Here is a 27,411-nt window from a genome sequence, read left to right as displayed (position 1 = left end):
AGAAAAGATCAAACAAAGAGGAAAACAGAAAAAAGAAAATAATGAAAAATAATGCACAATCTAGTAATTGCCACATAAACAAAACTGATAAATAAATCCAAAGATAGTTGGAAGGAGAGGGGAAAACCAATAATAAAATAATAAAATTAAATAAAAATCTGATCAACATAAAAAAGAAAAACTCAAAAAAATAAAATAAGGAATGAAAGAAAAGCTGTATCTGAATCCTTTTTAATCCTAATGAGGTAAACTGGTTTCTTGGAAAATAAACATTGCCAAAACAGACTTAAGAAGTATTAATATTACAAGCAAGAACAAACCAAATGAATGTTATTAAAGAACTATTTCCAAAAATAGTTCTAGGGCCAATGAATGCTACTGAAAAGTGCAATCAGATGTTCACAGACATAGTCTTTTCCATGCTATATAAACTGTTCAAGGACCGAAATGCTATCCAACCCATTTGAGACAATTAGCAATAATCCTGATATAAAATAAACATAGCAAAGTTCATTAAAATAAAGATGAATCTCAGATTATTGAAGGTGCATTATTAATCAGATGTGTCTATTCTGTTGGAAAAGAATAAATTTGTTGAGTTAACAGAAATGTAAATGCATAAAGTTGAGCACATTCACAGGAATATGTATAAGCCATCAAGACCTTGTGATGAAAAGTCAAAATTAGGAGAGGAAATAAATCAAATATTTACATTCTTACAACTATAAAATGAAGTGAGCACAAAGCACAGAAAGACTTCACTAAATGAGGCTAAGAAAGTTTGAAAGGGCAATAACAAATGCTGGCAAAGATGTGGAGAAAAGGGAACCCTCAGACACTGTTGGTGAAACTGTAAATTAGTAAGGAAGTTCCTGAAAAATTAAAAGCAGAGCTACCACAAGAGCCAGCAATCCCACTCCTAGGTACATACTCTAAAGAAAGGAAATCAGTATATTGAAGAGATATCTGCACTCCCATGTTTATTGCATCACTATTCAAGCCAAGATGTGGAATAGCAATAGCCAAGATGTGGAAGCAACCTAAATGTTCAGCAGCAGATGAATGGATAAAGAAAATGTGGTAGACATTTCACAGAGTGCTATTCTGCCATAAAAAAGAATGAGAGCTTGCATTTTGTAACAACATGGATGAAAATGAAGGTCATTGTGTTAAGTAATCCAGGTAAAGAAAGACAAACTTTGCATATTCTCACTTATTTGTGGGAGCTAAAAATCAAAGAAATTGAGGCTAGGCACAGTGGTTCACACTTGTAATCCCAGCACTTTGGAAGCTCAAGGCAAGTGGATCAGTTGAGCCCAGGAGCTCGAGACATACATGAGAAACAATGAGAGCCTGTCTCTAATTTTAAATAAATAAATAACTCAAACAAACAACTGAACTTATGGAGAAAGAAAATAGAAGGATGGTTACTAGAGGCTGTGAAGGGTAGTGGGGGCAGGTGGGGCAGAGAGTGGGGATAGTTAATGCATACAAGAAATAGAAAGAATGAATAAGACCTAGTATTTGCTAGTACAACAGGGTGACTGTAGTACAAAATAATTTAATCGTACATTTTAAAATAATTCAGAGTACAATTGCCTTGTTTGTAACACAAAGGATGAATGCTTCAGTGTTATATATACCCTATTTACTCTGATGTGATTATTACACATTACGTGCCTATATCAAAATATCTCATGTAACCCATAAATACATACACAACTACGATGTACTCACAAAAATTTTTTTTTTAATTTTTAAGAGGTTGAAACACATTTGTATCACTCCTAGGGCCCTTCAGTAGCCTCCTATACCAAGTTGATGATAATATCACTAGAGAAACACCATACGCAAACAAAATTCAGTGGTAAATGACAGATGGAGTCACATGGGTTCAAACTGTTTTGAATCACTCTCTGAGGCTATCACTGTGATGGTACCCACTCATAAGGGCTTTTAGTAGAACAGAGTTTATAGACAACTATCACACTGGTTAAAGCCAGTAGATCACATGTAATACATAAACAAAAAATTGGTGATGAAATGTTACACCAATTATGAAATTGTGCATAGGCTTTAGAGGGTGTGAGGAAGGGGAAATACGTGAGAGAAAGATTCACAGAGGAAGTAATATTTGCACAGAATCTGCTTCCGCTCATCTGCTTTAATTTCACCTCAGGGCTGTTCTGTCTTTAACCTTCAAATCCTAGTTTTGTTTGGTTGGTTATTAGTATGCTGTTTGGTTGATTATTTAAAGAAGGCATTATGATTTGCTTACTATTTCCCAGTGCCAATACATTTCTGTAGAAATGAATTTTTTTTTCCAGGTTTCACTTTAACAGAATACTCTTAACTATTCTGTACAAATTGAAAACACTGTATTGAGTTACAAATGTGTTCTAAGTTTAGGCTGTGCGGACACGGCCATCTACGACTGCCGGAGAGCGCCATCACCCACTGGAAACCCCACCCGCCAGCCGCCAACAGGTCACACCGAAGCCAGGACCCTCAGACAGGATGAATGGTGGGGCCCAGCAAGGGGGCTCCTGAGAAAGCAGGACTTGACGCTCATACGGTCAACTGAAACCCAGGGCTCATTTCTAGGGCTCATTTTTGTGAGCATTGCGCTTACAAGAAAGAGAAAAATGTATCTTCTTAGGACTGATTCTTACAAATTTGATACAGCTATAATTTATAACTTACATGGCCAAGCCCTGCTAGAAGTATCTTACAAAGGGTTTGACACAAAAGCTTGACCAAGCTGTGAAAAATCTCTCAAAGTAGTTAATACACTTCTTGACACTATTACTGGAAACTTGATAAACTAAGAAGAGAAAAATCTCTCAAAGTTGTTAGTACACTTCTTAAGTATTACTGGAAACTTGATAAACTAAGAAGAGAATTTTGACCAGGTATCACAAGAAATTTGTATTGGAGACTTCTAAGAATAAGCGTGTACTACCTCACACAGTCAGCTACAAGAAGGTGTCAGGACATTAGTGCTATTTTCTTAACATCTTGTTGATTAATAATTCTTCCCTTTGCACACAAGGTAGAAAATTTTACCAAGTAAAGATTTTAGACTTGCTTTAGTTTAATTCATCTCGCATTCCTTCATTTCTATCCTCCCTCTCATATATTTCCTTCTCAGGTCTGATTCCCTAAATGTGGAGCTTCAACCCCCAGAGGATTTTTTTTTTTTTTAAGAGACAGAGTCTTGCTTTGTTGCCCAGGCTAGAGTGCAGTGGCATGATCTAGGCTCACTGCAACCTCTGCCTCCCGGGTTCAAGCGATTATCCTGCCTCAGCTTCCTGAGTAGCTGGGATTACAGACACCAACAACCGCACCCAGCTAATTTTTGTATTTTTAGTAGAGACGGGGATTTCACCATCTTAGCCAGGCTGCTCTTGAACTCCTGACCTCATAATCCACCCTCCTAGGCTTCCCAAAGTACTGGGATTACAGGCATGAGACACCGTGCCAGACCCCCAGAGAATAATTAACCTTGTCTCCTCCACCATACTGCTGCATTCCCTGACACTTCTCTTTCCCTCTCTTGCCATCCGCCTGAGGAGATGAGAGCAGTACACAGAAAGTAGCTCCCAGCTGTAGCTCAACCGTTAAACACCAAGAGAAAGGAAAATGAACTCTGCCAGACTTAGATCAATTAGAAGATTCCTTTGAAACCTAAACACATTTTTAATTTTCACAGCCCTCTTCCCTACTCAAGATGACATCAACCTCATATTAGTTTTACCTTGTATGCATTTCTCAATAGTAAAACCATTAGTCAGTAGCATCTGAATGTACATTGACACAGTGGGTGTTTTGTAGTAATTATAAGGTAATTACTTCCTATCCTTAAATAAGTGTCATTTTCACGAACAAAATAGGATAAACAACAATACAGTGTACATAAAACAACTACCATCTGCCCAAGAGACACCAGAACAGCCTGTTAATCAAAGAAAGCTAAATTTACTAAATCTACTACAGTAAGGGAGGCCACACTTTGATGGAAGCTTGGCAGTCTTAGAAAGAGAAGGATGGGGTGATATTTATAGGATTTGGGGAGTCTCAGCAAAAATGGTTTAAAACAGGTCTTTTGAGGCACGGAACTGTTTGAGAGGATTAGGTAAAGTGTTTGACCTACTAGTTAAGGGTCAGTGACAGAGTAATCAACTTTTCCTTATTTCCTAGGACTTTCCCAAGTTTAGCACTAAAAATCCTCCAAGTGGAGAATCCTTACAGTCCTGGGCAAACTAGGACCATTGGTCCCCCTAATTAGTGGGCACACCGTTGCAAGATTGCCGGATAATTTGAGCAGCAATACCAGATGCAACTGACAAAACATAGCAGCCCATCTTCCCAAGGCTGAACACAAAGTTTATTGACGCATTCCCATTTCCAGCCTCTATTTGACAAAATACTGCATGCCTATGTGCGTTCAACCCACATCCTAGTAATAAAACTTAATTTAAAAAATATTTGTATTGCGGTAATGTATATAAAACATGCATTAGACATTTTAACTACTTCTATGCATACAAGTGAGTGGCATTAATTACATTCACAATGATGAGCGACCATCACTTAATTTTTTTAAAGGACGTTTATATTCACTCATCTGTCAATGTAGTAGGCCCTGTCCTAGGCGCTAGGAATTCCATGTTTAGCAAAAAACGTCACGAACAACAACATGCCTTCACATGGCCTTCATGGACCACCGCAGGTGCTCTTTTTCCCCCGAGTCTTTATGTACTTGGGAAAAGTGGCCAAGGTTGAAAGATGCAATGGGTACACGACGATGTCAGAGAGGTTCCCACCCAGCCCCGCGTCTAGAGGCAGTGCGGTGCAGGGACCGTTCCACAACTCCCATTCCAGAGTCGGAGGTGGGCAGGCCCTCCGCCCCGCTTAGGAGGTGCGACTGGCGGGGGCGGGGCCTGGGCAGAGGCAGTGGGCGTTCCCGGGGCGGGGCTGTGCCGGGGGTGGGGCGGCAAAGCCGCGGATGGGGACTGACCTGGGCCTGCGCCGGACGCCACCGGGGCCGCTGTCGCGGTCGCGGCCTGGTGCTGCAGTTTCTCTTTCCTTCCGCTCTATGGCGGTGGCGGCCTGACTAGGAGCCGGAGTGGGATGCGGCTGACGCGGAAGCGGCTCTGCTCGTTTCTTATCGCTCTGTACTGCCTCTTCTCCCTCTACGCTGCCTACCACGTCTTCTTTGGGCGCCGCCGCCAGGCCCCGGCCGGGTCCCCGCGGGGCCTCAGGAAGGGGGCGGCCCCCGCAAGGGAGAGGCACGGTCGAGGTAGGACGTTGGCGGCAGCTTACCTAGCGCGCTGGCTCGGCAGGTCCAGGGCCGGGGTTGGTCGGAGCGAGCCGCGCAGCCGCGGACTCTGCTCTCAGGTCCGGGATTACCTGCCGGGCCTGAGACCCGCCCTGTCCCCCAAAGCCTCTCGAGCCAGCCCTGGGGTGGGGATTGAAGAATGGTCTTTATTCTTACCCGCATCTCAAAGGCCGTCCCCGCTCCCCATCCCAGGGGGTGACAGGCGCGCAAGCCTTTCGAACACGTGTTAAAATCCAAGACGTCTCAAATGCCAGAGATTTGCGGGAATACTGGAAGGCCCCAAATCGCTGCAAGGTTTAAGACATCCGTTTCCATGTTGAAACAGAGCCTTCTCTAATTCTGCAGTGACCATAAGGCAGGCTTTACCTCCAAATTCTGGTCCCCTGTCCTGTGTTTTAACTTGTGTTAGGATCAGACTCAGCTTCTCTCTCCATTAGGAGTTTTGCACAATAGTATTTAAGACTGGTGGACACTACACTCTGAATTCAGGTTTTTTTATGCACAGGTTACCTGTATACAATGGATAAATAATTGCAAGCAAGCCTGTAACTTGATACATATTATCCATTTTTTTTTAATCTGGTTTTTGAAGGTTTTGTTTTTGTGAAGAGAATTTTCCTGTCTCAAGTTAGCATTTTATTTCTAAGACCTTGCAGAGTAAAAAAGTTAAGTAAAAAATTGCTGATTTTCTTTTTTAATTGTGTGAGTATAACCAGTTTAAATTCAGTTGCTCTATCTCTGAAAAATTAAAGTTAGGATGAAATTAGAACTAACACTTAATGTAAATGATTTGAATTTATCTACAACTGTAATAATACCTTACTGGTAAACACTGTTACTCTTTTTAAAACAGAACAGTCCACTTTGGGAAGTGAAGAATGGAATCCTTGGGAAGGAGATGAAAAAAATGAGCAACAACACAGATTTAAAACTAGCCTTCAAATATTAAATAAATCCACGAAAGGAAAAACAGACCTCAATGTACAAATCTGGGGCAAAGCTGCCATTGGTAAGTTAATATGTAGAAGGAAGACATGTAAAACGCATTGTAAAATGTACTTTATTGATATGAAATTATTTTAATAATTTATCTCATAATTTGTTAATTAAGGCATATTTTTTTCTCACTTTTTGTCAATAATGCCTTTCTCCTTTCAAGTAGACAACATCTGTTTGCAAATGTACACCCATACATATTCCACTGTTGGTCTTTAGCAGAGCATAGCTTCATTTATCAATACAGTGAGTAGGCTGTATAGTGTCATTAGATTGCAATATATATGCAAACTGAATTTTCATGACTCTGAATTTTTTTGGACCCTTGATACACAAGTACAAGATGCGGCCTCTGCCCTTGATGGCCAAAGACATTTGGGAAGCACTGAAGAGAACAAAGCTAAACAGTGTTCTTCATTGCAGGCCTATCTCAAGAGCCTTTAATATGACAGTGTTCATTGTATTAATATAGTATGTAGTTGATTAAACTTGATTGCCCACAGAAGCATTTTTGCTGTGAATATCATGAGAGTGTAGTGTTCTAAGGTATATATTATGCTCAATTAGAGAATGGGGCTATGAGGGTTAGAAGAGTCACAAAGAATTTAGTGACTTAGCAAGCGCTTTATTTAGCCTTTGAACATGAGTTGGGTTTATGTACAATAAGGGATATGGATGGAAAGTGCCAGATGAGACGAAAATGTACAGAGCATAGTGCTCTGCTCATGGTATTTCATAAATTCGTTCAAACTTACATACACATGTACATCCTTGAAAATTACCACCAACCTCTAAATTTCAAGTACCTGAACTCAGGCCTTCAGCCATCAAGTTCTAACAATTTTTTTAAAATAAAGTCTCTAATATTAATTTTTTCTTTTAAATCTCAGATTTTTATTTCCAGACTTCTCTCTTTTCAATCTGATAAGTGCAAAGTGGTCAAGTGAATTTCATCAAATGCTACCTTTTTTTTTTAACACCTCTTCTGCAGGAATTAGGTATGAAAAAGAAAAAGAAAACACCTCTGCTGGCAGGAAAAATGTTACTTTCATCAGCCTATTCTCTAGGCACAGTTATAAAATACCAGTTATAGACATTCCCATTCAAAAAGGGGGAAAAAATGGAAGTAAAAAAGTATCACTCGTCCGAGCAATTTTGAAATCTAAATTCCATCTAAATGGCCAGCTCCATTAGATGATATTTCAGGCCTAGGAATAATCTGTGGCTTGTACAGCTTTGCCCTCTGGCATTTCAGCTACACTCCTGAAGTCATCTTTCCTTCTTCATAAAAAGTAGCACAAGTTTGCAGCTTAGTAATTTTATCAGCCTGTTGCCAGCTGGTAAAATTTTCAGAGCCCATCAGCCACCTTTCATTGTGACCTCTCTCTGTCTTTTTTAGTCCAAGCTGGCAGTGTTTCTGCTCATATAACATTCTGAAGAACCTTGTGGGCCTCCTGTGTATGTCACAGGATTCACTCCATTAGATGGGAAGCTCTTCTACAGATCATTTCTAAGTAATCCCATCTTCATTCCTGGCTTCTGCTGAGATGCCTGAGGAAACCTGTAAGTCACATGTATAATCTCTTCAAAGAGATCTCTGTGTGAATGAATATTCAGATCTTCTGATCCTTCTGAGACACTAGCAAAAGGTTGTGCAGCCACATCCTTGGTCTTCCTTCTGGAACACCCTTTCCTGACAGTAAATCCAATTTTTCACTTGTTTTGCAATCTTAATGGTCCAAGAAGTTTCCAGATCATCAAAATCTGATTCCCTTTTGCCTAACAAATTTTTCCTTCAATCTCTTTCTTACATTTCACTAATCAGCAAGAAGAAACCAGTCCATACCTTTCACTTTGCTTGGAACCCTCCAGCTAGTTACTGAAGTTTATCACAAGTTCTGCTTTCCACATAACTGCAGGATACAATCCAGCTAAGCGTGTTATTATTATATAACAAGGATCCTCATCCTTCCAGTTTCTAATAACACATTTCTGATTTTCTTCTGAGCCCTGAGCAGCATTTCTTTAATTTGTATATTCTAGGTATGGTTTCTCACGCCTGTAATCCCAGCACTTTGGGAGGCCAAGGCAGGTGGATCACTTGAGGCCAGGAGTTCAAGACCAGCCTGGCCATCATGGTGAAACCCAGTCTCTACCAAAAATACAAAAATTAGCCGAGCATTGTGGTGCGTGCCTGTAATCCCAGCTACTCGGGAGGCTGAGGCAGGTGAATCGCGTGAACCCGGGAGGTAGAAGTTGCAGTGAGCCAAGATCATGCCACTGCATTACAGCCCGGATGACAGAGCAAGACTGTCTCAAAAAAAAAAAAAAAAAAGCATATTCTTACCAACAATCTGCTTATGATCATTTAGATATCCTCTAAGACAAAGGTTTTCTCTACTTTGCCTTACTTTCTTGTGTCTTCACTAGCTGAGTCATTAAACTCCATATTTCTATCTGCAGTTTATTCAAGGCAGTCTAATCTAGGCTTTTAAAAATCATGTCCTCACAGTTCTCCCAGCCTTTCCCCATTACCCAATTTCAGAGTCATATCCGCATTTTTAAGTATTTGTTACAGTAGCACCCCATTTTCAGGTACCCTAATCTTAACTGCGTAATCCACAGCATCCTATTGCAGCCATAACAAATTTCCACAAATTTAGTATCCTACCTTTCTGAAGGCAGAACTCTAAAATGTGAGGGGGCTGTGTTACTTTTAGAGGCTCTAGAGAAGAACCTGTTTCCTTTCCATTTAGAGTTTCCAGGGGCTACCCGTATTCCTTCACTTATAGCCCCACATCACTCTGACCTCTGCTTCCATCTTTACATATCCCTTTCCTCATTCTGACCCTCCTGCCTCCCTTGTGTGAGGACTCTTGAGATTACATAGGGCCCACCCAGATAATCCACGATAATCTCTTCACCTCAGCATCTTTAACTTAATCATATTTTAAAGTGTTTTGCCATTCAAGGTAACATATTCATAGATTCTAGAGATTAGAATATGGACATCTTTGCTGATTGGACAGGGAGAATTATTTAACCAATCACATTTGGAAAGCTTTATCTAATTGGCCACATTTTAAATGGTGATTTGGGTTTCCTTTAGTACCAGGGTACAATGTGAGTGGAACAAAATACATCTCTGAGTGTAACCAAAACAGGGTTCCCTGAGGTGTTGTATGGTCTCCATATTGCCTCACTGCTCTCTTCTACCCTTAGAGCTTTCATTCAGGTGAAATCATGATAAAACAGGGGCTGCCATAAAGACAAAGATGTTGTGGCATTTGTCTGTGAAGGGGATCATGCATTCAGAGATACATGTTCAAGTGAGGAGGAGGTAATATCCCCTTGACATATTAATATATGTAAATACCTGAGCTCCTCTGGCTCCATTTGGCACAAAATGGCAACTCCCCCTAAGTTATAAAAATAGTTATAATCATACAGTAGTTTACTTTGTAATATAATACATTTCATTTCAGAATAAGACAGGTAGTAAACATCCAGACAAATTAGGGGGGGGTTCTCAAATCTAGAGTAGGAGAGGTCTTTAATATTAACTCACATTTTGCCACATTTTACACACTGACAGCTTCTGAACTCTGTCTCTCATTAGCTGCCATGTTGATGATTTGGAGCTGTTGCTTACTAGCACTGCCTGCCAAAGACTCAAAGAGTATGAGTTCTGGTTTTATAGTCTATGAGTAAACGAACAGAAAATAAACTTGTCTCATGCACCAGAGTAGATAAGATAGTAAATTGTTCTGATTTTGTTTTTGTTGTTGATTACCAGGATTATATCTCTGGGAGCATATTTTTGAAGGCTTACTTGATCCCAACGATGTGACTGCTCAATGGAGAGAAGGAAAGTCAATTGTAGGAAGAACGCAATACAGGTATTAGTTATATTAGTTGTGCAACATTAATCTTTGATATCTTGCTCTACAATATTTTATATAAATACAAGAAAAATAAGAAAATATATTTATAAAAATATTTCTATTTCAACTTGTAAAGCATAGAGAAGTAAATCTCATAAATATGTACTCATAGTTAAGCTTACTTGGACATCTTCTTATGAAATTGGATATAACAGAATATTCCTTTTTTGGCATCATGTGTCTCTTTTATTTTTATCTAATTATATGGAAAAGTTCATGGTCCACACCTTACATCATTTGAATAGTGACAACCATTTAAAACATTCTATATCTTGGAGGAATAATGTGTAAACTTAAAAGTATTTTCATTTTTCTCTTTCATATAATAGTCATGTTCACTTTTTAAAATATTTAGGTGGTATCAAAGCTGTTGGTATCACTTTTCAGATTTTTATTAAAACAAATTTGATGAGTTCTATCAGGATGTAATGGCATAGATTACCATTTTCCTGAAATTATATGTGTGTGTGTGTGTGTGTGTGTGTGTGTGTGTGTATGTATATTTTAGATTTACTAAAACCAGTGTATAGCTTAGACTTTTTTGGCCTTTTTACATAACTTCTATCTGTGACTGCATATTTTCTGAGTGTTTTTAATATGTTAGGATTATTTTATTTAGGAAAACTATAATTTTATATGAAATAATGCTATTTTATCAGATTTTGCTTATTAAAACTTTATTTTTAAATGTTTATTTTATATAACAATTATATTATTGGGGGAAAGTGTGAACTACGTTTTTGGAATATTCTGAATCCTTTATTGTCATTTCACCAATGTTCATAGAATCGTATCTTCACCAGAAGTAGATGCCATGTCAGGAAACCACCTTGTTTGCTCATTCATAAAACGCAACTCCTCATCTGTTAAAGTTTTATCATGAGATTGCAGCAATTCAGTCAGATCTTCAGGTTCCACTTCTAACTCTGTTTTTGCCATTTCTACCACATCCTCCACTTAAATCTTGAACTCCTCAAAGTCATCCATGAGAGTTTAAATCAGCTTCCCCCAAATTCCTTATAATGTTGATATTTTGACCTCATCCCATGAATCATGAATGTTCAGGGTATCCAGAAGGTTGTCAGTTGGCCCAGATCCCTCAGAGGAATCACTGTCTGTGGCAGCTGTAGCCTTATAAAAAGTATTTCTTTTGTTGCTATTGTTTTTTTTTTTTGTTTTGTTTTTTTGAGACAGAGTCTTACTTTGTTATCCAGGCTGGACGGCAGTGGCACAATCTCAGCTCACTGCAACCTCCACCTCCTTGGTTCAAGTGATTCTCGTGCCTCAGCCTCCCAAGTAGCTGGGACTATAGGCTGGCGCCACCACACCCAGCTAATTTTTGTATTTTTAGTAGAGATGGGGTTTCACCATGTTGGCCAGGCTGGTCTCGGACTCCTGACCCCAAGTGATCCACTCGCCTCAGCCTCCCAAAGTGCTGGGATTACAGGCATGAGCCACCATGCCTGGCCAAAAAGTATTTCTTAAATGAGACTCGAAAGTCAAAATTACTCCTTGATCCATGGGCTGCAGAATGGATATTTTGTTAGTAGGTATGAGGACATTAATCTCCTCTGCATCTCCATCAGAGCTGTTGGGTGACCAGGTGCATCGTCACTGAGCAGTAATATGTTGAAAGGAATCTTTTTTTCCGAGCAGTACTTCTCAACAGTAAGCTTAAAATATTCAGTAAACCATGCTGTGAACAAATGTTGCTGTCATCTAGGCTTTGTTTTTCCATTTATAGGGCACAGGCAGAGTAGATTTAGGTTAGTTCTTAAAGGTCCTGGGATTTCCAGAATGATAAATGAGCACTGGCTTCAATTTAAAGTCACCAGCTACATTTAGCTTCTAATAAGAGTCCTTTGAAGCTTTGAAGCCAGGCATTGACACTTCTCTCTAGCAATGAAAGCCCTAGATGTCTTCTCCTGATATAAAGCTGTTTCATCTGCACTGAAAATCTGTTGTTTAGGGTAGCCACCTTCATCAATGATCTTAGCTAGATCTTCTGGATAACTTGCTGCAGCTTCTACATTAGTACTTGCTGTCTCACCTTGCACTTTTATGTTACAGAGATAGCTTCTTTCCTTAAACCCCATGAATCACCCTCTGGTAACTTCCGACTTTTCTTCTGCAGCTTCCTCACCTTTCTCAACCATCATATAATTGAAAAGACTGGAGGCCTTGCTCGGGATTAGGCTTTGGCTAAGGGAATGTTGTGGCTGGTTTGATCCTCTATCCAGACCATTAAACCTTTCTACATACAAGCAATAAGACTGTTTCACCTTCATGTCATTCGTTGTTCACTGGAGTAGCACTTTTTACTTCAAGAACTTTTCCTTTGCATTCCCACCTTGGCTGTTTGGCACAAGAAGCCTAGCTTTCAGTTTGTCTCAGCTTTCAACATTCCTTCCTCACTAAGTTTATTTCTAGCGTTTGGTTGCAAGCCTGTCCAACTCGCCTTATTTTGTTGTTGTTATTCTGTTTTGTTTTGTCTTAGGCTTTTAGCAGCCTGAAGCCATGGCTTTTAGTTTCTTTAGTAATAAGCAGAAAAGAGGGATAAGGAAGGGGCTTTACTGGCCCAACCAGAAACAGAAACCAAGAATCCATGACTGTATTCTTTCCCTTGGACACTCCTGAAAGTGAGAGACTTGCAACTCTTCCTTTCACCTGAACGCTTAGAGGGCATTATAGGGTTATTAATTGGCCTAATAGTGTTATGTCTCAGAGAATAGGGAGGCCCAAGGAGATGGGGAGAAATCGGGGAACACTGGTTGGTGGAGCAGTTAGACCCCACAAACAGCATTTATCTATTAAGTTTGCCATCTGTATTAATATTTTTTCATCCTGCTGATAAAGCCTGGGCAATTTACAAAGAATGAAGTTTAATGGACTCACAGTTCCACATGGCTGGGGAGGCCGCATAATCATGGCAGAAGGTGAAAGGCATGTCTCACATGGTGGCAGACAAAAGAAGAAAGCTTGTGCAGGGAAACTCCCCTTTATAAAACCATCAGATCTTGCAAGACTTATTCATTGTCACGATAATAGCATGAAAAAGACCCGCCTCCATGATTCAGTTACCTCCTACTGGGCACCTCCCACAACACAGGAATTGCGGGAGCCACAATTCAAGATGAGATTTGGGTGGTGGCACAGGCAAACAATATCATCATCTCATAGTGAGCACATGCTACTGGAAAAATGGTACCAATAGAAGTGCTTGACTGGGGGTCACCACAAACTTTCAATTTGTAAAAAATGCATTATTTGCAAAGTACAATAAAGTGAAGCACAGTAAAATAAGGTATACTGGTATTATGGCCAGACAGTAATACCATTTCCTCTTAGGATTTAAGATAACTATATTCAAGGAAGGTCACCATTATATGAGATTTTTATAAACAGCCTGTTAAAGTTTTAGGTTCTTGAAAAGTAGCATATTTAATTTATCCACAATTAATAAACTTTTATGAAATTGCAAGTTTTGAGTTGCATCAGCTATATGGGTACCAACTTAAGTGTTTCCATACATTCACCATCCTTATTTGACCAAAAGTGAATCAGAAGTAATGGCTTACCTTGAAGATATTGAAAGAATTTCTAAGTATTGTTAAGATACTTGTTGAAAAGAAGTATAAATACATTTTGTTTAAATAAACAGATGAGCTTATGTCATTTGATAGTAGCCTCAAGACAATTCTAAGACAGAAGTAGAAAGGGTATCATCAGTGTTCCAGGGCTCATCAGGCTCAGGAATGCTGATTTTCATCAACACATAGGTCCAAAGAATGTATTCCAGCATACCAAATACATGATACAGAATGGAAAGAGAGCTGTCAGTTAGGCCATGCATTTGTATTGGTTTGACTGACACTTTCTTTCCATACAGGCAGGCTACAAGTGATAACCAGTTAAATGAGGGTTGATTACTTATGGAACCATAAAATGGGATTTAATTATATGTAGTGCTTTTAACTGTTTCAGAAAGACAGAAATATGACTCCTTGTTCACCACTGAATCAGTACCATCATCCATAGGCTGTGCTCAGAATATGAATGCATGAATACATACAGGGTTAACTGAACTTCTGGATAAGCCTGATGAAGCCCCATCACCTGTGGGCAGTGTAGCATGTGACTGAGTTATTGAAAGCACAGACTCTTAAGCCAGACTATCTTAGTTCAAATTCTTTTATTTTTTTGAGACAGAGTCTTGCTCTGTTGCCCAGGGTGGAACGCAGTGGCACCATCTTGGCTCACTGCAACTTCTACCTCCCAGGTTCAAGCAATTCTCCTGCCTCAGCCTCCCAAATGGCTGGAATCCCAGGTACCCACCACTACAACCTTTTTTTTTTTTTTTTTTTTTTTTTTCTATTTTTAGTAGGGACAGGCTTTCACCATGTTGGCCAGGCTTATCTCGAACTCGTGACCTCGTGATCTGCCCACCTTGGCCTCCCAAACTGCTGGAATTACTGGTGTGAGCCACCACGCCTGGCCTAGTTCAAATTCTTGTTCTGTCACTTTGCTGTCTGACCTTGGGCAAGTTTCTTAACCTTTCTGTTTCAGTTTCCTCAAGTTTAAGGCAAATAACAGTTCGTATTTCACAAGATTATTCCAAAGATTAAATGTGTTAATAAATTACAGGGCTTAGAATAGTATCTGACACATAGTAATCACTGTAGAAGTCTTGTTGCTATTTTATTATTTTTAGTGTTACTTAACTAAGTACTGCAACATCTTCCTAGCTAGAGCAGTTCCCCTTTTTCTGTTTCCATTACCGTCTCATATCCCTCCATCATATACCTGCCCACAAATGCCTCATTGATACATTCTTTATATTAATATGTTCAATTAAGTTTTGAGCTAGCCTGAGAGCTATTCTGTCTCTTGAAGGAACTTTGCCTACCACCACTCATATCCATCATCTGTTGATTTATAGTTTAATCTCAGAGGACAACTTTATTTTTAATTTCTTAGGAGTACCCTTACTTCTACTCTTCATGGCTTTTGCTCATCCCCCAAAAGACTGCCTTCAGAATCTTATAATTTCTGTGTATAGTCATTCCTACAGGCTATATAAATGTCTACCCATTTGGTAAAACAAAAAGGTAAATCATAAATTAATAATTCATTGTTATCAAGATTCAATTATAACATGTCCAATGAGCATCTGCTATTTATGAAAGAGATTACCTTATTTCCAAAGATCATGGTAGAATAAAACATGTCAGATAGCATTTTTAGAATGTCCAGACATTACTTTTATGAGACATTAGCTCACTGTGAGTGAAAGCTTTTATAGAAAACACTAATGGTTACTGACATGGCATTTAGGTCAAATGCTGGAGCATAAATCAGTGCATGTCCCAAATAAAATTTTCATTGGCAAACAAAAAATAGTTTTTCAAAATGTCACATTTATTCTTCTAATGTTAAAATATCCTTTAAAAAATAGTGGTGATAGTGATGGCTGACGCTTATAAAGAGCTATGAGCCAAACAGTTCTATATGCTTAATAACTTTTAATTTGTTGAATCCTTACCACAACCCTATGAAGTATCATTGTTTAAATTTTGCAAGTTAGGAAACTAAGACACAAAGAGATTAAAGAACTTGCCCAAAGCCACAAACTAGTGATTATAACAAATAACATCCTATATTTACATAGCTCTTACTATGCGTGAGACACTATTTTCAGTGCTCACAGGATCCATGAGGCAGGTGCTGTGCTTTTCCTCGTTTTACAGATAAGGAAATTGAACACTGAAAGGCTAAGTACCTGGCCTAAGTTTACACACTTCTAATTAGTGGATAAAGCCAAAAGTCAAGCACTACACTCTTGAATAAAGTAAGAGACAGTCAGGAGATTTTTATTTGTTAATGTCTTAAAAAATTGGTGACTCTATATTGGTCCTTAAAGGTCACTGTCAGTTTTTTTTAATAAATGGAATCTTAAAATCTAAGAACTGATGAACTAAGCAGTGTCCTAGAGTAGCAACTCTGAGTTCACACCTTATCCAGTGTAATATTTAAAAACCGTCTTTGTTTAAAAAATGCACTATTTTGATACATTTTTGGTTTGTCAGAAGAGAAGTGCTGAAACTCTTTCTCTCATCACTCCTGTTCAGCCAATGTCTCCACCCAAGCCCATGTAGTCAAGATAAAGAAATGAGAAATTGCCAGCTCTTGGCCCTTATGCCTCTTCAAAGATTAATGAGCATTCAGACTGCTTAGAAGGCTTCCAGCTTAGCAGAGAAAACACTGAGGCACACAGTCTTGTCCCAGCTGTGCTGCTGGTGTGCTACGAGATTTCCCAGCCTTGTGGGGTCTTACTGTCTTATTTTAAAATAGAATCCTGAGTCAACAAGAAGTGGTTGCAGTGTTCCAGGAGCTTTTATAGATATTAGCTCAGTGAATTTTAATCTTCACAACCACCCTGTGTGGCTGGTGGTATTACTCATATTTTGCAGATGAAAACCTTGATGTTCTGAGAGATTTAATGACTAGTAAAGATGGGATTGAACCATGGTCCTCCCTTTAACATGATAGATGAGTCCACATCATCTAGAAGTCACCTCCAATGTTAAATATATTCGATTGCATGATTTCATGTTGAATTCTTTTCTTGCTATGTTGCCCAGACTCGAGTGCAGTGACTGTTCACAGGCAAGATCATAGCATGCTACAGCCTCGAACTCCTGGGCTCAAGAGATCCTCCCACCCCAGCCTTCTGAGTAGCTGGGAATATAAGTATGCAACTCTGGCCTGGCATCATGCTGAATTCTTAAAAGGGGTCATTTTTAGAGATTCTTTTGATGCTTTGGGTCTAGAATTATTTTCCTAATCTGCTACAACCTAGTTATAACCTTATCTTGACTTTTAAATGTTTTTAGATTTTAATATCCTCTTTATGGTAATTTAATTACCATTTTGCCATAATCCCTTTTATCTATTTAACTTTTACATATCGAATGTGCCTAATTCTTTATCTTTTAATGTTTTAAATTTTTTTAATTGTGTGATTTTTCAGGGCTGTGTTTACTACTTAGTGAATTTCAGGCACAAGGTGCACAGTGCAGGTAGATACTTGCAGGGTTCTCTGATGCTTTTGCCTACACAGACTAAATTAATAGCCCACTTTTGGTATGCTCATAATTTTGAAAAAAAGAGTGAAGTGCTGCAATAAGAGTATACCTGATGTGTGAAATTAGAAGCAAGTAAAAACATTTTTTTTCTCCCCTAAATCTAATATATATTATTTCTACAATAGAAATTAATCTGTTGGTGATACATTTAGGAGATTTTATATGCTTAGGAAACTAAAACTGCCTTTAGCTGCAGGTAAGCTGCCTAAACAATAGCAGAAACAGACAGGAGTGAGGTGGAAAACAATCATTTATGACCAAAAGGAATAAGAACTTAGCTGTCTTTGAAAAGATAAGTTTCATTCACATAGGATAGTAATTATATTATTTTCTCTTCAGAACACAATTTCTCATAGAATGAATCATAAATAGCCTGAATGAACACTGAATAATTTTTTTTTAGGTTTATCACCCTTACCTAAAAAGAACTTTGGGATAGATAAAAATTAGAACATCAAGTGAACAACTTCCTACAATACCAAAAACTACTTAAGAGAAATGCTATTGCTTGAATCAGTCATCGGCTGATGACTCGTCTCTTAAATTAGACCTCAACTACAGAGCAAAGAGATCCTTGCTTGGAGGGTTATATATAAGAGAAAGGAAGTCACCATCAGTGAAAGGACTTTCTTGTAGCCTTTAAGTGATAACCTTTTGTCTTACTGATACATTCTAGTAGCATTCTCTGGGGCCAGCCAAATCCAGCTAACATGAACTCGAAAATGCGCCATCATAGGTAGACGATTCACAATTGGAGGTCTAGCCCTTACTCCCATTTCCTCTCTCTGTTGATGTGTAGCTGTTGTAGGATACTCAGATCTCTATTATAGTCCACTGTGTTCTGTTCATAGGAAATGGTTTCTCCACAGTTCTTGTTCTCAGTTTCTAAGTTGTCAGCTATATTGCTTAAAACTTTGACCACCAACATATCATTGCTCCCTAGCTTTGGAAAATGTATTTATACAGGTATTAAATGCATAATTCTTCAAAAATTAAAATATTAAATAAGTGCAGAGATCAGAGTATCCAATAATTCATTTTCTACCAAGTAATTGTTGAGCACCTTCTAATATTTAGTTTCCCCTTTTCTCCTTCCCAGTCTATGGAAATGGGCATTAATGTCTCCTTGCAAACTCAAATGAACTAATAGCTGAAGGGGGTAGTGGATTTATTTATAAAGTTATTAATTTATGTACTGCTTAGAGCAACAAAAGTAATATTCCTAAAGGGCCTTTCAGCTGGGCACAGTGGCTCACCCCCATAATCCCAGCAATTTGGGAGGCCAAGGCAGGAGGATCACTTGAGCTTAGGAGTTTGAGGTCAGCCTGGGCAACATAGTGAGACCCCATCTTTTTTCACTTAAAAAATTTTTTTTAAATAAAAGAGGACCTTTCCATAGTTTTGACTATAGTAGACTAAATAAATATCTAATTTGTCACCAAAATATGTGAAAGCAAGATCTAACAATAACTTCACCTGGGAAGTAAAAAATATCTGTATTTTGGTATGTTAATATATGGGTGACAGAACAAGCTGCAGATGGGACTAAAAATTTTATTTTTAAAGTATCAAAACATAGCCTGGGTGTGGTAGCTCCCACGTGTAACCCCAGCACTTTGGGAGGCCAAAGCGGGCAGCATGTTTGAGCTCAGGAGTTTGAGACCAGCTTAGGCAACATGGCGAAACTATGTCTCTATAAAAAATGTAAAAATTAGTGCCTGTAGTCCCAGCTCCTTGGGGGACTGAGGTGGGAGGATAGCTTGAGCCTCGGAGGTCAAGGCTGCAGTGAGCTATGATCACATGACTGCATTCCTGCCTGGGTGACAGTGAGACCCTGTGTCAAAGAAAAAGGAAGAGTTGGACATACTAGCTGACACCTGGAATCCTAGCACTTTAGGAGGCTGAGGTAGGAGGATTGCTTGAGCCCAGGAGTTCAAGACCAGCCTAGGAAACATGGTGAAACACTGTCTCTACAAAAAAACACAAACACTGTTTGTGCATGGCAGCATATACCTGTAGTCCCAGCTGCTAGGGAGGATGGCTTGAGCCCATGGGATCAAGGCTGTAGTGAGCCTAGATTGCACCTCTGCACTCCAGCCTGGGTGACAGAGCAAGACTCTGTCTCCAAAAAAAAATATATATATATTTTATATATATTAAAATATAAAATTTGGGCTATTTCTATGTTTGTAACACCTTTCCTTAATGATTAGAGCTGAATTTATAGGCTATGTCATTCAAAATGTATAATAATTGAACCCAATTATAAATATAAGGCCAGACTCATTTCTCCTCTATTTGAGCATTTATGTATATGAACTTTAATCTACAGCCACTTAAACTGCTAATATTTAAATATACCCAAATTATTTCCTATAAAATTATGACATAGTTGTTTTTTAATGTCTTAATTTTTTAACTTATTTTTGAAATAATTTTAGACAAAATATTGCAAAAATGGTACCAAAAAATTCCCTTATACCTTTCACCCAAATTCCTCAAATGCTAACATCTTATATAATCACAGTATAATTATTTTCAGGAAAATACCATTGATACAAAACTATTATCTAATTTACAGATATTCACATTGCCACTACCAGCCCTTTTCTGGCCCAGTTTCCAATCTAGAATCACCCAGTGTGCTTAGTTTCATATCTCCCTGGCTATACCCAGACTGTGATAGTTTCTCAGTCTTTGTTGACCTTGTGACTTATGAAGAGTACTGTCCATTTATTTTGTAGAATATTCTTTAGTTTGGGTTTGTCTGATGTTTCCTTACAAATAAATTGAGGTTATATATTTTGGTTCAGAATACCTCAGAAGCAACATTGTGTCATCCTCAATGTCATACTTGTTCCCATTACCGATTCTGTTTAACTTTGATCACTTGGCTAAGGTGCAGTCTGCCTGGTTTGTTCACTGTAAAATCACTGTTTTTTCCTTTGTGATTAATTATTTTACTAGGAGATTCTCTGGGACCATGTAAATAACCTGTTTTTCAATATGATTACAAGGTGCCAGAGTATCTCCTTTCACCCACAAATTTTAGCATACACATAAATACCCAAAGACAAATAATAAGACAAATGCCATTCATTGAATCGGTTATCAGCTGATTATTCATCTCTTAAATTAGGCCTCATCTTCAGGGCAAGGAGTAAAATGTTTAGTAGTCTTAAACGTTTCGATTTCAAGAAGCAAAAGTAAAAAGAGCACATAATTTGAATGTGATGAATTATTGTGGAACAAAGAATTTTTTGTTATATGCAAATAAATACATTAAAAAAAAGAAAAAAGAAAACCTCATAAAAATCCATTTATAATGCCATGCTCCATTTCTCAGTTTGTCAACACTTCCTCATCCATTGATTCAAATGAAGAGTATAATAGCAGCTCACACCATAAAAGGGTGGAGAACTACTAACTTTAAACACCTTTCTGGTTTGAACTATAACATTATTTTACAGAGTTCCATGCTATTCAATTTTGTTTCTTTGCTTAAGAGTTTAAATTGTAGCCAGCATTTATTTTCAGTGTAGTTAAAAAACAAAACAAAAAAAAAGGTCAGGCATGGTGGCTCATGCCTGTAATCCCAATACTTTGGGAGACTGAGGCAGGTGGATTGCTTCAGCCAAGGAGTTCAAGACCAGCCTAGGCAACATGGTGAAACCCTATCTCTACAAATAAATATAAACTGCAGGGCGTGGTAGCCCACACCTATAGTCTCAGCTCCTCAGGAGGCTGAGGTGGGAGGATCACCTGAGCCAGGGAAGTTGAGGCTGCAGTGAGCCAAGATTGCACTACTGCACTCCAGCCTGGGCTACAAGAGTTGAGACCCTGCCTAAAATTAAAAAAAAAAAACTACCACGTTTTGTATTATCATATGCAAGTTGATCTGTCTACAACCAAAGCTTACCATTAATCTACAGCTATGCCCCATCATTCATTCAGATTTATTCCAAAGAAACTGTATTATAGAAATTTTATTTCTAGAAAGAATATGGATTAAGTCTCATTATAGATTTTGTATAAAATGATGAAGAATTTCTGATACCAAATACCTTTGTTCAGGCTTTGTTGTTTGTCTCTTGTTTTTGTTGTGTTGTTTTTAACAGCTTCATCACTGGTCCAGCTGTAATACCAGGATACTTCTCCGTTGACGTGAATAATTTGGTACTCATTTTAAATGGAAGAGAAAAAGCAAAGATCTTTTATGCCACCCAGTGGTTACTTTATGCACAAAATTTAGTGCAAATTCAAAAACTCCAGCATCTCGCTGTTGTATTGCTTGGAAATGAACATTGTAATAATGAGTGGATAAACCCATTCCTCAAAAGAAATGGAGGCTTTGTGGAGCTGCTTTTCATAACATATGACAGCCCCTGGATTAATGACGTGGATGTTTTTCAGTGGCCTTTAGGAGTAGCAACGTAAGTACAAAATATGATTAAACATTTTTAGGCACTAACACCTGAATTTCTGAACCAGGAAGATTTATTCACAATTGTAATAAATTTAGTTCTTCTGGGATTATTGAGGCCAGGTACAATCTTAGAGATAAAAATAGAGTGTGGTCTCATGCCTCAATAACAATTATGATGTTTTTAGAGTATTTTGTTATTTTATAAGGAATGAGTTACTTTTTTTGTTTTAAAACCCCAAGGCATAGGATGGATTTTTCAAGCTTATTAGGAGTGCCATAAAATATATATTTAGCAGAGAAATGGCAGATAGACTTTTTTTAAAAACAATGGTAGTATCTATATAATTTATAGTTAAAAAAAGGTAATATTATTATATCAGGAATATACTGTAACATTTGGGACTGGTTGAGTTTATACAAATCCTTTCTATAAAAGGAGGGATTAATTAAATAATAGCTCAGGTTTCTCAAGATACATTTTTTTAGGCCGGGCACAGAGGCTCGATGCTTCTAATCCTAGCACTTTGGGAGGCCAAGGCAGGCAGATCACTTGAGTCCAAAAGTTCAAAGACAGCTTGAGCAACATGGCAAAATCCTGTCTCTACAAAAAAAAAAAAAATGCAAAAATTAGCAAGGCGTGGTGGCACGCACTTGTAGTCCCAGCTAGTCAAAAGGTTGAGGTGGGAAGATCACTTAAGCCCAGGAGATTGAGCTGAGATTGCACCACTGCACTCCCACCTGGGCCACAGAGTGAGATGAGACTGTGTCTCAAAAAAAAAAGATATAGTCTTTCTCCAGCTATAAAATGGAAAACGTATATTTTTATCTTTCTTTTAATAGAATGTTTTTAATTAAGAGCAAGTTGATTTTAAGGTAAGTTGCCACTAGCATATAAACCTCCTGAGAGCAGGGATTTTTGTCTCTTTTGTTCACTTCTCTAGCCACAGAACCTAACACAGCACCTGCACAGAGTAGGCATTCTGTATTTGTTGAGTAGATAAATTATGAAAAATCTCACTGACATGATTTTTTAATCGTACATTCATTATTCATTATTCTGTCACTGGTTGCTGAATGTGGCTTAGACTGCTGCCTAGTTAGCGATACAGTCACCAGCACAGTAATGAGATATATTCCCAGGCCTACTCCTATAGCATCTCGACTCAGTAGGTTTGGGGTAGGGCCAGACAAAAAGGTTTTTGTTAAGTAAAGCCAGCTTTAAAACCCTCTTAAAAATCTATTTTTTGAGCAGAGCCTGCATTTGTAAAATGTTTTCATATAGTATAAGATGGAACCTCTTGGCGTTCTTGCACTAGGCCAGTATATTTCTTATATAGGTCAGTGGTTCTCAACCAGGGGGCATTTGGCAGTATATGGAGACTTTTTTTTTTTTTTTTTTTTTTTTGAAACGGAGTCTTGCTCTGTCACCCCAGCCAGAGTGCAGTGGCATGATCTCGGCTCACTGCAACCTCTGCCTCCCAGGTTCAAGCGATTCTTCTGCCTCAGCCTCCCAAGTAGCTGGGATTACAAATGGGCACCACCACTCCTGGCTAATTTTATATTTTTTGTAGAGATGCGGTTTCACCATGTTGGCCAGGCTGGTCTTGAATTCCTGACCTCAAGTGATCTGCTTGCCTCAGCTTCCCAAAGTGCTGGGATTACAGGCATGAGCCACTGTGTCTGGCCTGGAGACATTTTTGATTGTCACAACTGGAGGGAAGAGATTGTCACAACTGGTAGCTAGCAGGTAGAGCCCATGGATGCAGCTGAACACCCCACAACATATAAGACAGCCTCCACAAGAAAAAATTAACCCAAATGTCAGTAATGTTGAGGTTAAGAAACCCTGTTACATACTGTTAGATAAAATTTTGTTCTCATGTTAAGGTTATATTTCAGGTACACAGTTTAATCCCTGGTATTTCCAAATGCCCATAAAAATAGGTCACTTGCAACAAGACTCTCCTGTATGGCATACTGTGTTTTTTTCTGTCAGTTCATTTTAATCTACTTGAAAAGCCCTTGGGATTAATTTTTAGAGCCCTTTGCAATAGCAAAATATATACTCTTTCCTTTTTTTAATTGACAAATAGTAATTGTATGTTAATGGGGTACAGATGATGTTTTGAAATGTTTGCAATCGAGAATGCTTAAATCAGACTAATAAGTCTATCACCTTACATACTTAACAATTTTAGTGGTGAAAACATAAAATCTGTTTTAGCAATTTTGAAATATACAGCACATTATTATTTATTATAGTCACCCTATTCTGTGTGATAGATCACTAAAGCTTATTCCTCCTGTCCAACTGAAACTTCATACTCTTTGATCCACATCTTCCTTTTCCCCATCCATCTCCCTCTTCTGGAGTATTCTGTAATCTTTTCATCACCTGCCTAAAACACTGGTTAAATCACAATCATTATGAGTACAGAAGAGTCTTTATACTTTGAAGGTTTTGAATGTAACATGCCTAACAGCTGCAGATGGGTAATGCAAGTTAAAGAATGTCAAAAACAAAGAACTTTAGGTACAAAATTTCTATAACAATTTTGTAAGAGATGTCAATATGAAATTCATTTTTTTTAAGTCAGATTCAGGGACTTTTCCAAAGTATGCATGGAAAACTACAATTTGAGATTTAGAAATCACATTTTAAACCTCTTCTTTATACTTGCTACCTAAGAGGCTGGGTTATGGGGATTTTTGCCAATTCAATATCCTATATTAACTCATGTGTATTCATTTTTATAGATACAGGAATTTTCCTGTGGTGGAGGCAAGTTGGTCAATGCTGCATGATCAGAGGCCATATTTATGTAATTTCTTAGGAACGATTTATGAAAATTCATCCAGACAGGCACTAATGAATATTTTGAAAAAAGATGGGAATGATAAGCTTTGTTGGGTTTCACCAAGAGAACAGTAAGTTCTATGCTTATTTAATTCATTCATTTTGTTCTCTAGTCTGAGAGTTGCTTTGTGGTTTCCAAAGAAGCATTGTTCTCTATTTGTACCAATCTTTCCCCAGAAGATACATTAGTAATTAAAACTGTGAAAAGACTGGGTTGTACATATTTAAAATAGGGAGAACCTCCTATGGCTTGTAGTCCATCTTGAAGAGGAATACTGGTAACTGTCATTTGCGAATTTCAGTTGTTAAGGTTTTCTCAATAATATTTGTTAGTCACACAGAAGATTATAAATGCCACTAGATTCTTAGGTTCATCCCTGAGATGATATGCAGTGGACCAATTCAATGTTCTAAGACCAGTATGCAATACCTCTCACATATTCAGGAATTCAGGAACCTGAAACCATCTTCAGGACAGGGACCTTGTATTCGTCTTCTGTGAATCCCCAGATCTAACATAGGACCTTGCACAAAGGGGCCTAGGATAAATGGTGAGTGGATGAATGGTTGGATAGGGAGACTCAGTAGGGTTAAATTTCTTCTTTTATGTAGTAACCAAAAAACAGGTATTTAAGGAGTGAAGGAAGTAAATGTGCAATCATTTTTTTGTTTTTAAATAGGCAAGTCAAGTTTTCAAATAAAGTATAAGGCAGAGTCACCAGGGAAGTAATGCCTTAAAAATGTCTGGTTAGGCCTGGAATTTATTTTACTTTTTAAATTATAGCAGGTACTGTCTTCTAGAATGTGTAATTCCTAACTTTATTGCTAATGTAATCATATCATATTCATTCAGTCAGCATTTACCAAGCAATTGCTATATGCTAGAAACTGTTTACCCACAGTAAATACAGCAGTAAACAAAACAATCAAAGTCCATGTCCTCCTGGCACTTAAATGATTGTTGGAGGAGACAAGCAAGTAAAATATATTGTGTGTCAGAAGATGATAAATGCCCTATAAAAATTAAGCAGAAGAATGGCACAGAGAGGGCTTGGGTGTTTTTGGTGGAGCATTTGCTATTTTGAAATAGCCAAGGAAGGCATTCATTAGAAGGTTACATTTATGCACAGGCCTTAAGAATGTACACAGGTGAGTCTTATGTATGTCTGGGAGACGACTATTCCAGACAGAGGGAAGAGAAAATGAAAACTGCATTGTTTTTCTGATTTTCTAGGTGGCAGCCTCAGGAAACAAATGAAAGTCTTAAGAATTACCAAGATGCCTTGCTTCAGAGTGATCTCACATTGTGCCCTGTCGGAGTAAACACAGAATGCTATCGAATCTATGAGGCTTGTTCCTATGGCTCCATTCCTGTGGTGGAAGACGTGATGACAGCTGGCAGCTGTGGAAACACATCTGTCCACCACAGTGCTCCTCTGCAGTTACTGAAGTCCATGGGTGCTCCCTTTATTTTTATCAAGAACTGGAAGGAACTTCCTGCTGTTTTAGAAAAAGAGAAAACTATAATTTTACAAGAAAAAATTGAAAGAAGAAAAATGTTACTTCAGTGGTATCAGCACTTCAAGACAGAGCTTAAAATGAAATTTACTAATATTTTAGAAAGTTCATTTTTAATGAATAGTAAAATTTAACTTAAATATCTTTTTGACCTAAGACGTGATTTTTAAAATCATTTTGACTACTGGGTGTATGTGTGTTTGTGTATGTATGTATTGATGGATGTTCTTTAAGGTACCCTTGTAAACTGTAGATTATGTATGTCACACTGACCATGTGCTCCCTTATTGGGCCACTCCTGTGTACAAGCAAAAAATGTAGTTAAATTGTTACTGAGATTCACTTCTACGTAGTTGAATGATTCAACATTTACCAACTATTCTCACCCATTTAAACCCACTCTATAAAATGGGGCTTCAGGGGCTGGGGTTATTGAAACAGTTGGGGAAGTGGGGCTATGTCTGCCAAAGGATACAAAATTTCAGTAACACAGGAGGAGTAAGTTCAGGAAATCTATTGTACAACATGGTGACTATAGTTAATGACAATATATTACATTCTTGAAAAATGCTGAGAGTGGATGTTAAGTGTTCTCACCACAAAACTGTGAGGTAATGCATATGTTAATTAGCTTTAGTCAATCAACTATATTCTTCAAAATATATTGTACATAGTAAATACATACTATTTTATCTGTCAATTTATAAAGAACTACCAGAAGACAGACAAACCCACTCTAGGACACAGCATTACATAGTTAAAACATTGCCTCTGCACCTTCTAACCAAGGACCTTGGGCAAGCCACCTAAGCATTCTGAGTCTTACTTCCTTTTCTTATAAAATGGAGATAATTTATCTCACAAGTTTGGTTGGAAATATGAAATGAAATATAAAGTACCTCGTGTGTGTGTGTGTGTGTGTGTGTGTGTGTGTGTGTGTGTGTGTATTACACACTAGGTACACACACTAGGTACTTTATATATGTTGGCCAGGTGGGTATTAAACTCCTGACCTCAGGTGATCCACCTGCCTTGGCCTCCCAAAGTGCTGGGATTACAGATGTGAGCCACCATGCATGGCCAGAAAAATATTTTCTTATAAATTTAGTGTAGCCTAAGTATACAGTGTTTTATAAAGTCTACAGTAGTTTACAGTGATGTCCTAGATCTTCACACTCACCACT

The 27,411-nt window shown here is 38.1% G+C and overlaps 1 protein-coding gene and 1 long non-coding RNA gene across 5 annotated transcripts in view; one reads left to right on the top strand and one right to left on the bottom strand.

The window, feature by feature from the left end:
- The window catches only part of LOC116558636, a 125,775-nt gene extending 120,933 nt beyond the window's left edge, over positions 1-4,842 (bottom strand). For both annotated transcript variants that reach the window (XR_004272109.1, XR_004272110.1), the window contains exon 1: positions 4,700-4,842. This is a non-coding gene — a long non-coding RNA (uncharacterized LOC116558636). The remainder of the gene's footprint in view (positions 1-4,699) is intronic.
- Positions 4,843-4,971: 129 nt separating this feature from the next.
- Positions 4,972-26,569, top strand: RXYLT1 (ribitol xylosyltransferase 1). 3 transcript variants are annotated; one of them, XM_032288613.1, is made up of 7 exons: positions 5,026-5,302; positions 6,195-6,350; positions 7,737-7,900; positions 10,134-10,236; positions 21,545-21,859; positions 24,610-24,780; positions 25,944-26,569. In XM_032288613.1, exons 6-7 carry the CDS (start codon positions 24,647-24,649, stop codon positions 26,359-26,361), a joined length of 552 nt encoding a protein of 183 aa, XP_032144504.1. In that variant the 5' UTR covers positions 5,026-5,302; positions 6,195-6,350; positions 7,737-7,900; positions 10,134-10,236; positions 21,545-21,859; positions 24,610-24,646; the 3' UTR covers positions 26,362-26,569. The 3 variants fall into 3 exon arrangements, with proteins under 3 accessions (XP_032144500.1, XP_032144502.1, XP_032144504.1); XM_032288609.1 differs by lacking the exon at positions 7,737-7,900 and having other exon boundaries at positions 4,972-5,302; XM_032288611.1 differs by lacking the exons at positions 7,737-7,900; positions 21,545-21,859 and having other exon boundaries at positions 5,005-5,302; positions 25,944-26,371.
- Positions 26,570-27,411: the final 842 nt, after the last annotated feature.

The sequence above is a fragment of the Sapajus apella genome, unplaced genomic scaffold, assembly GCF_009761245.1.
Source record: "Sapajus apella isolate SASKATOON/1434 unplaced genomic scaffold, GSC_monkey_1.0 scaffold2, whole genome shotgun sequence".
NCBI lineage: Eukaryota > Metazoa > Chordata > Mammalia > Primates > Cebidae > Sapajus > Sapajus apella.
Note: the sequence above shows the minus strand (reverse complement) of the source record. Positions and strands in the feature narration are given on the sequence as shown.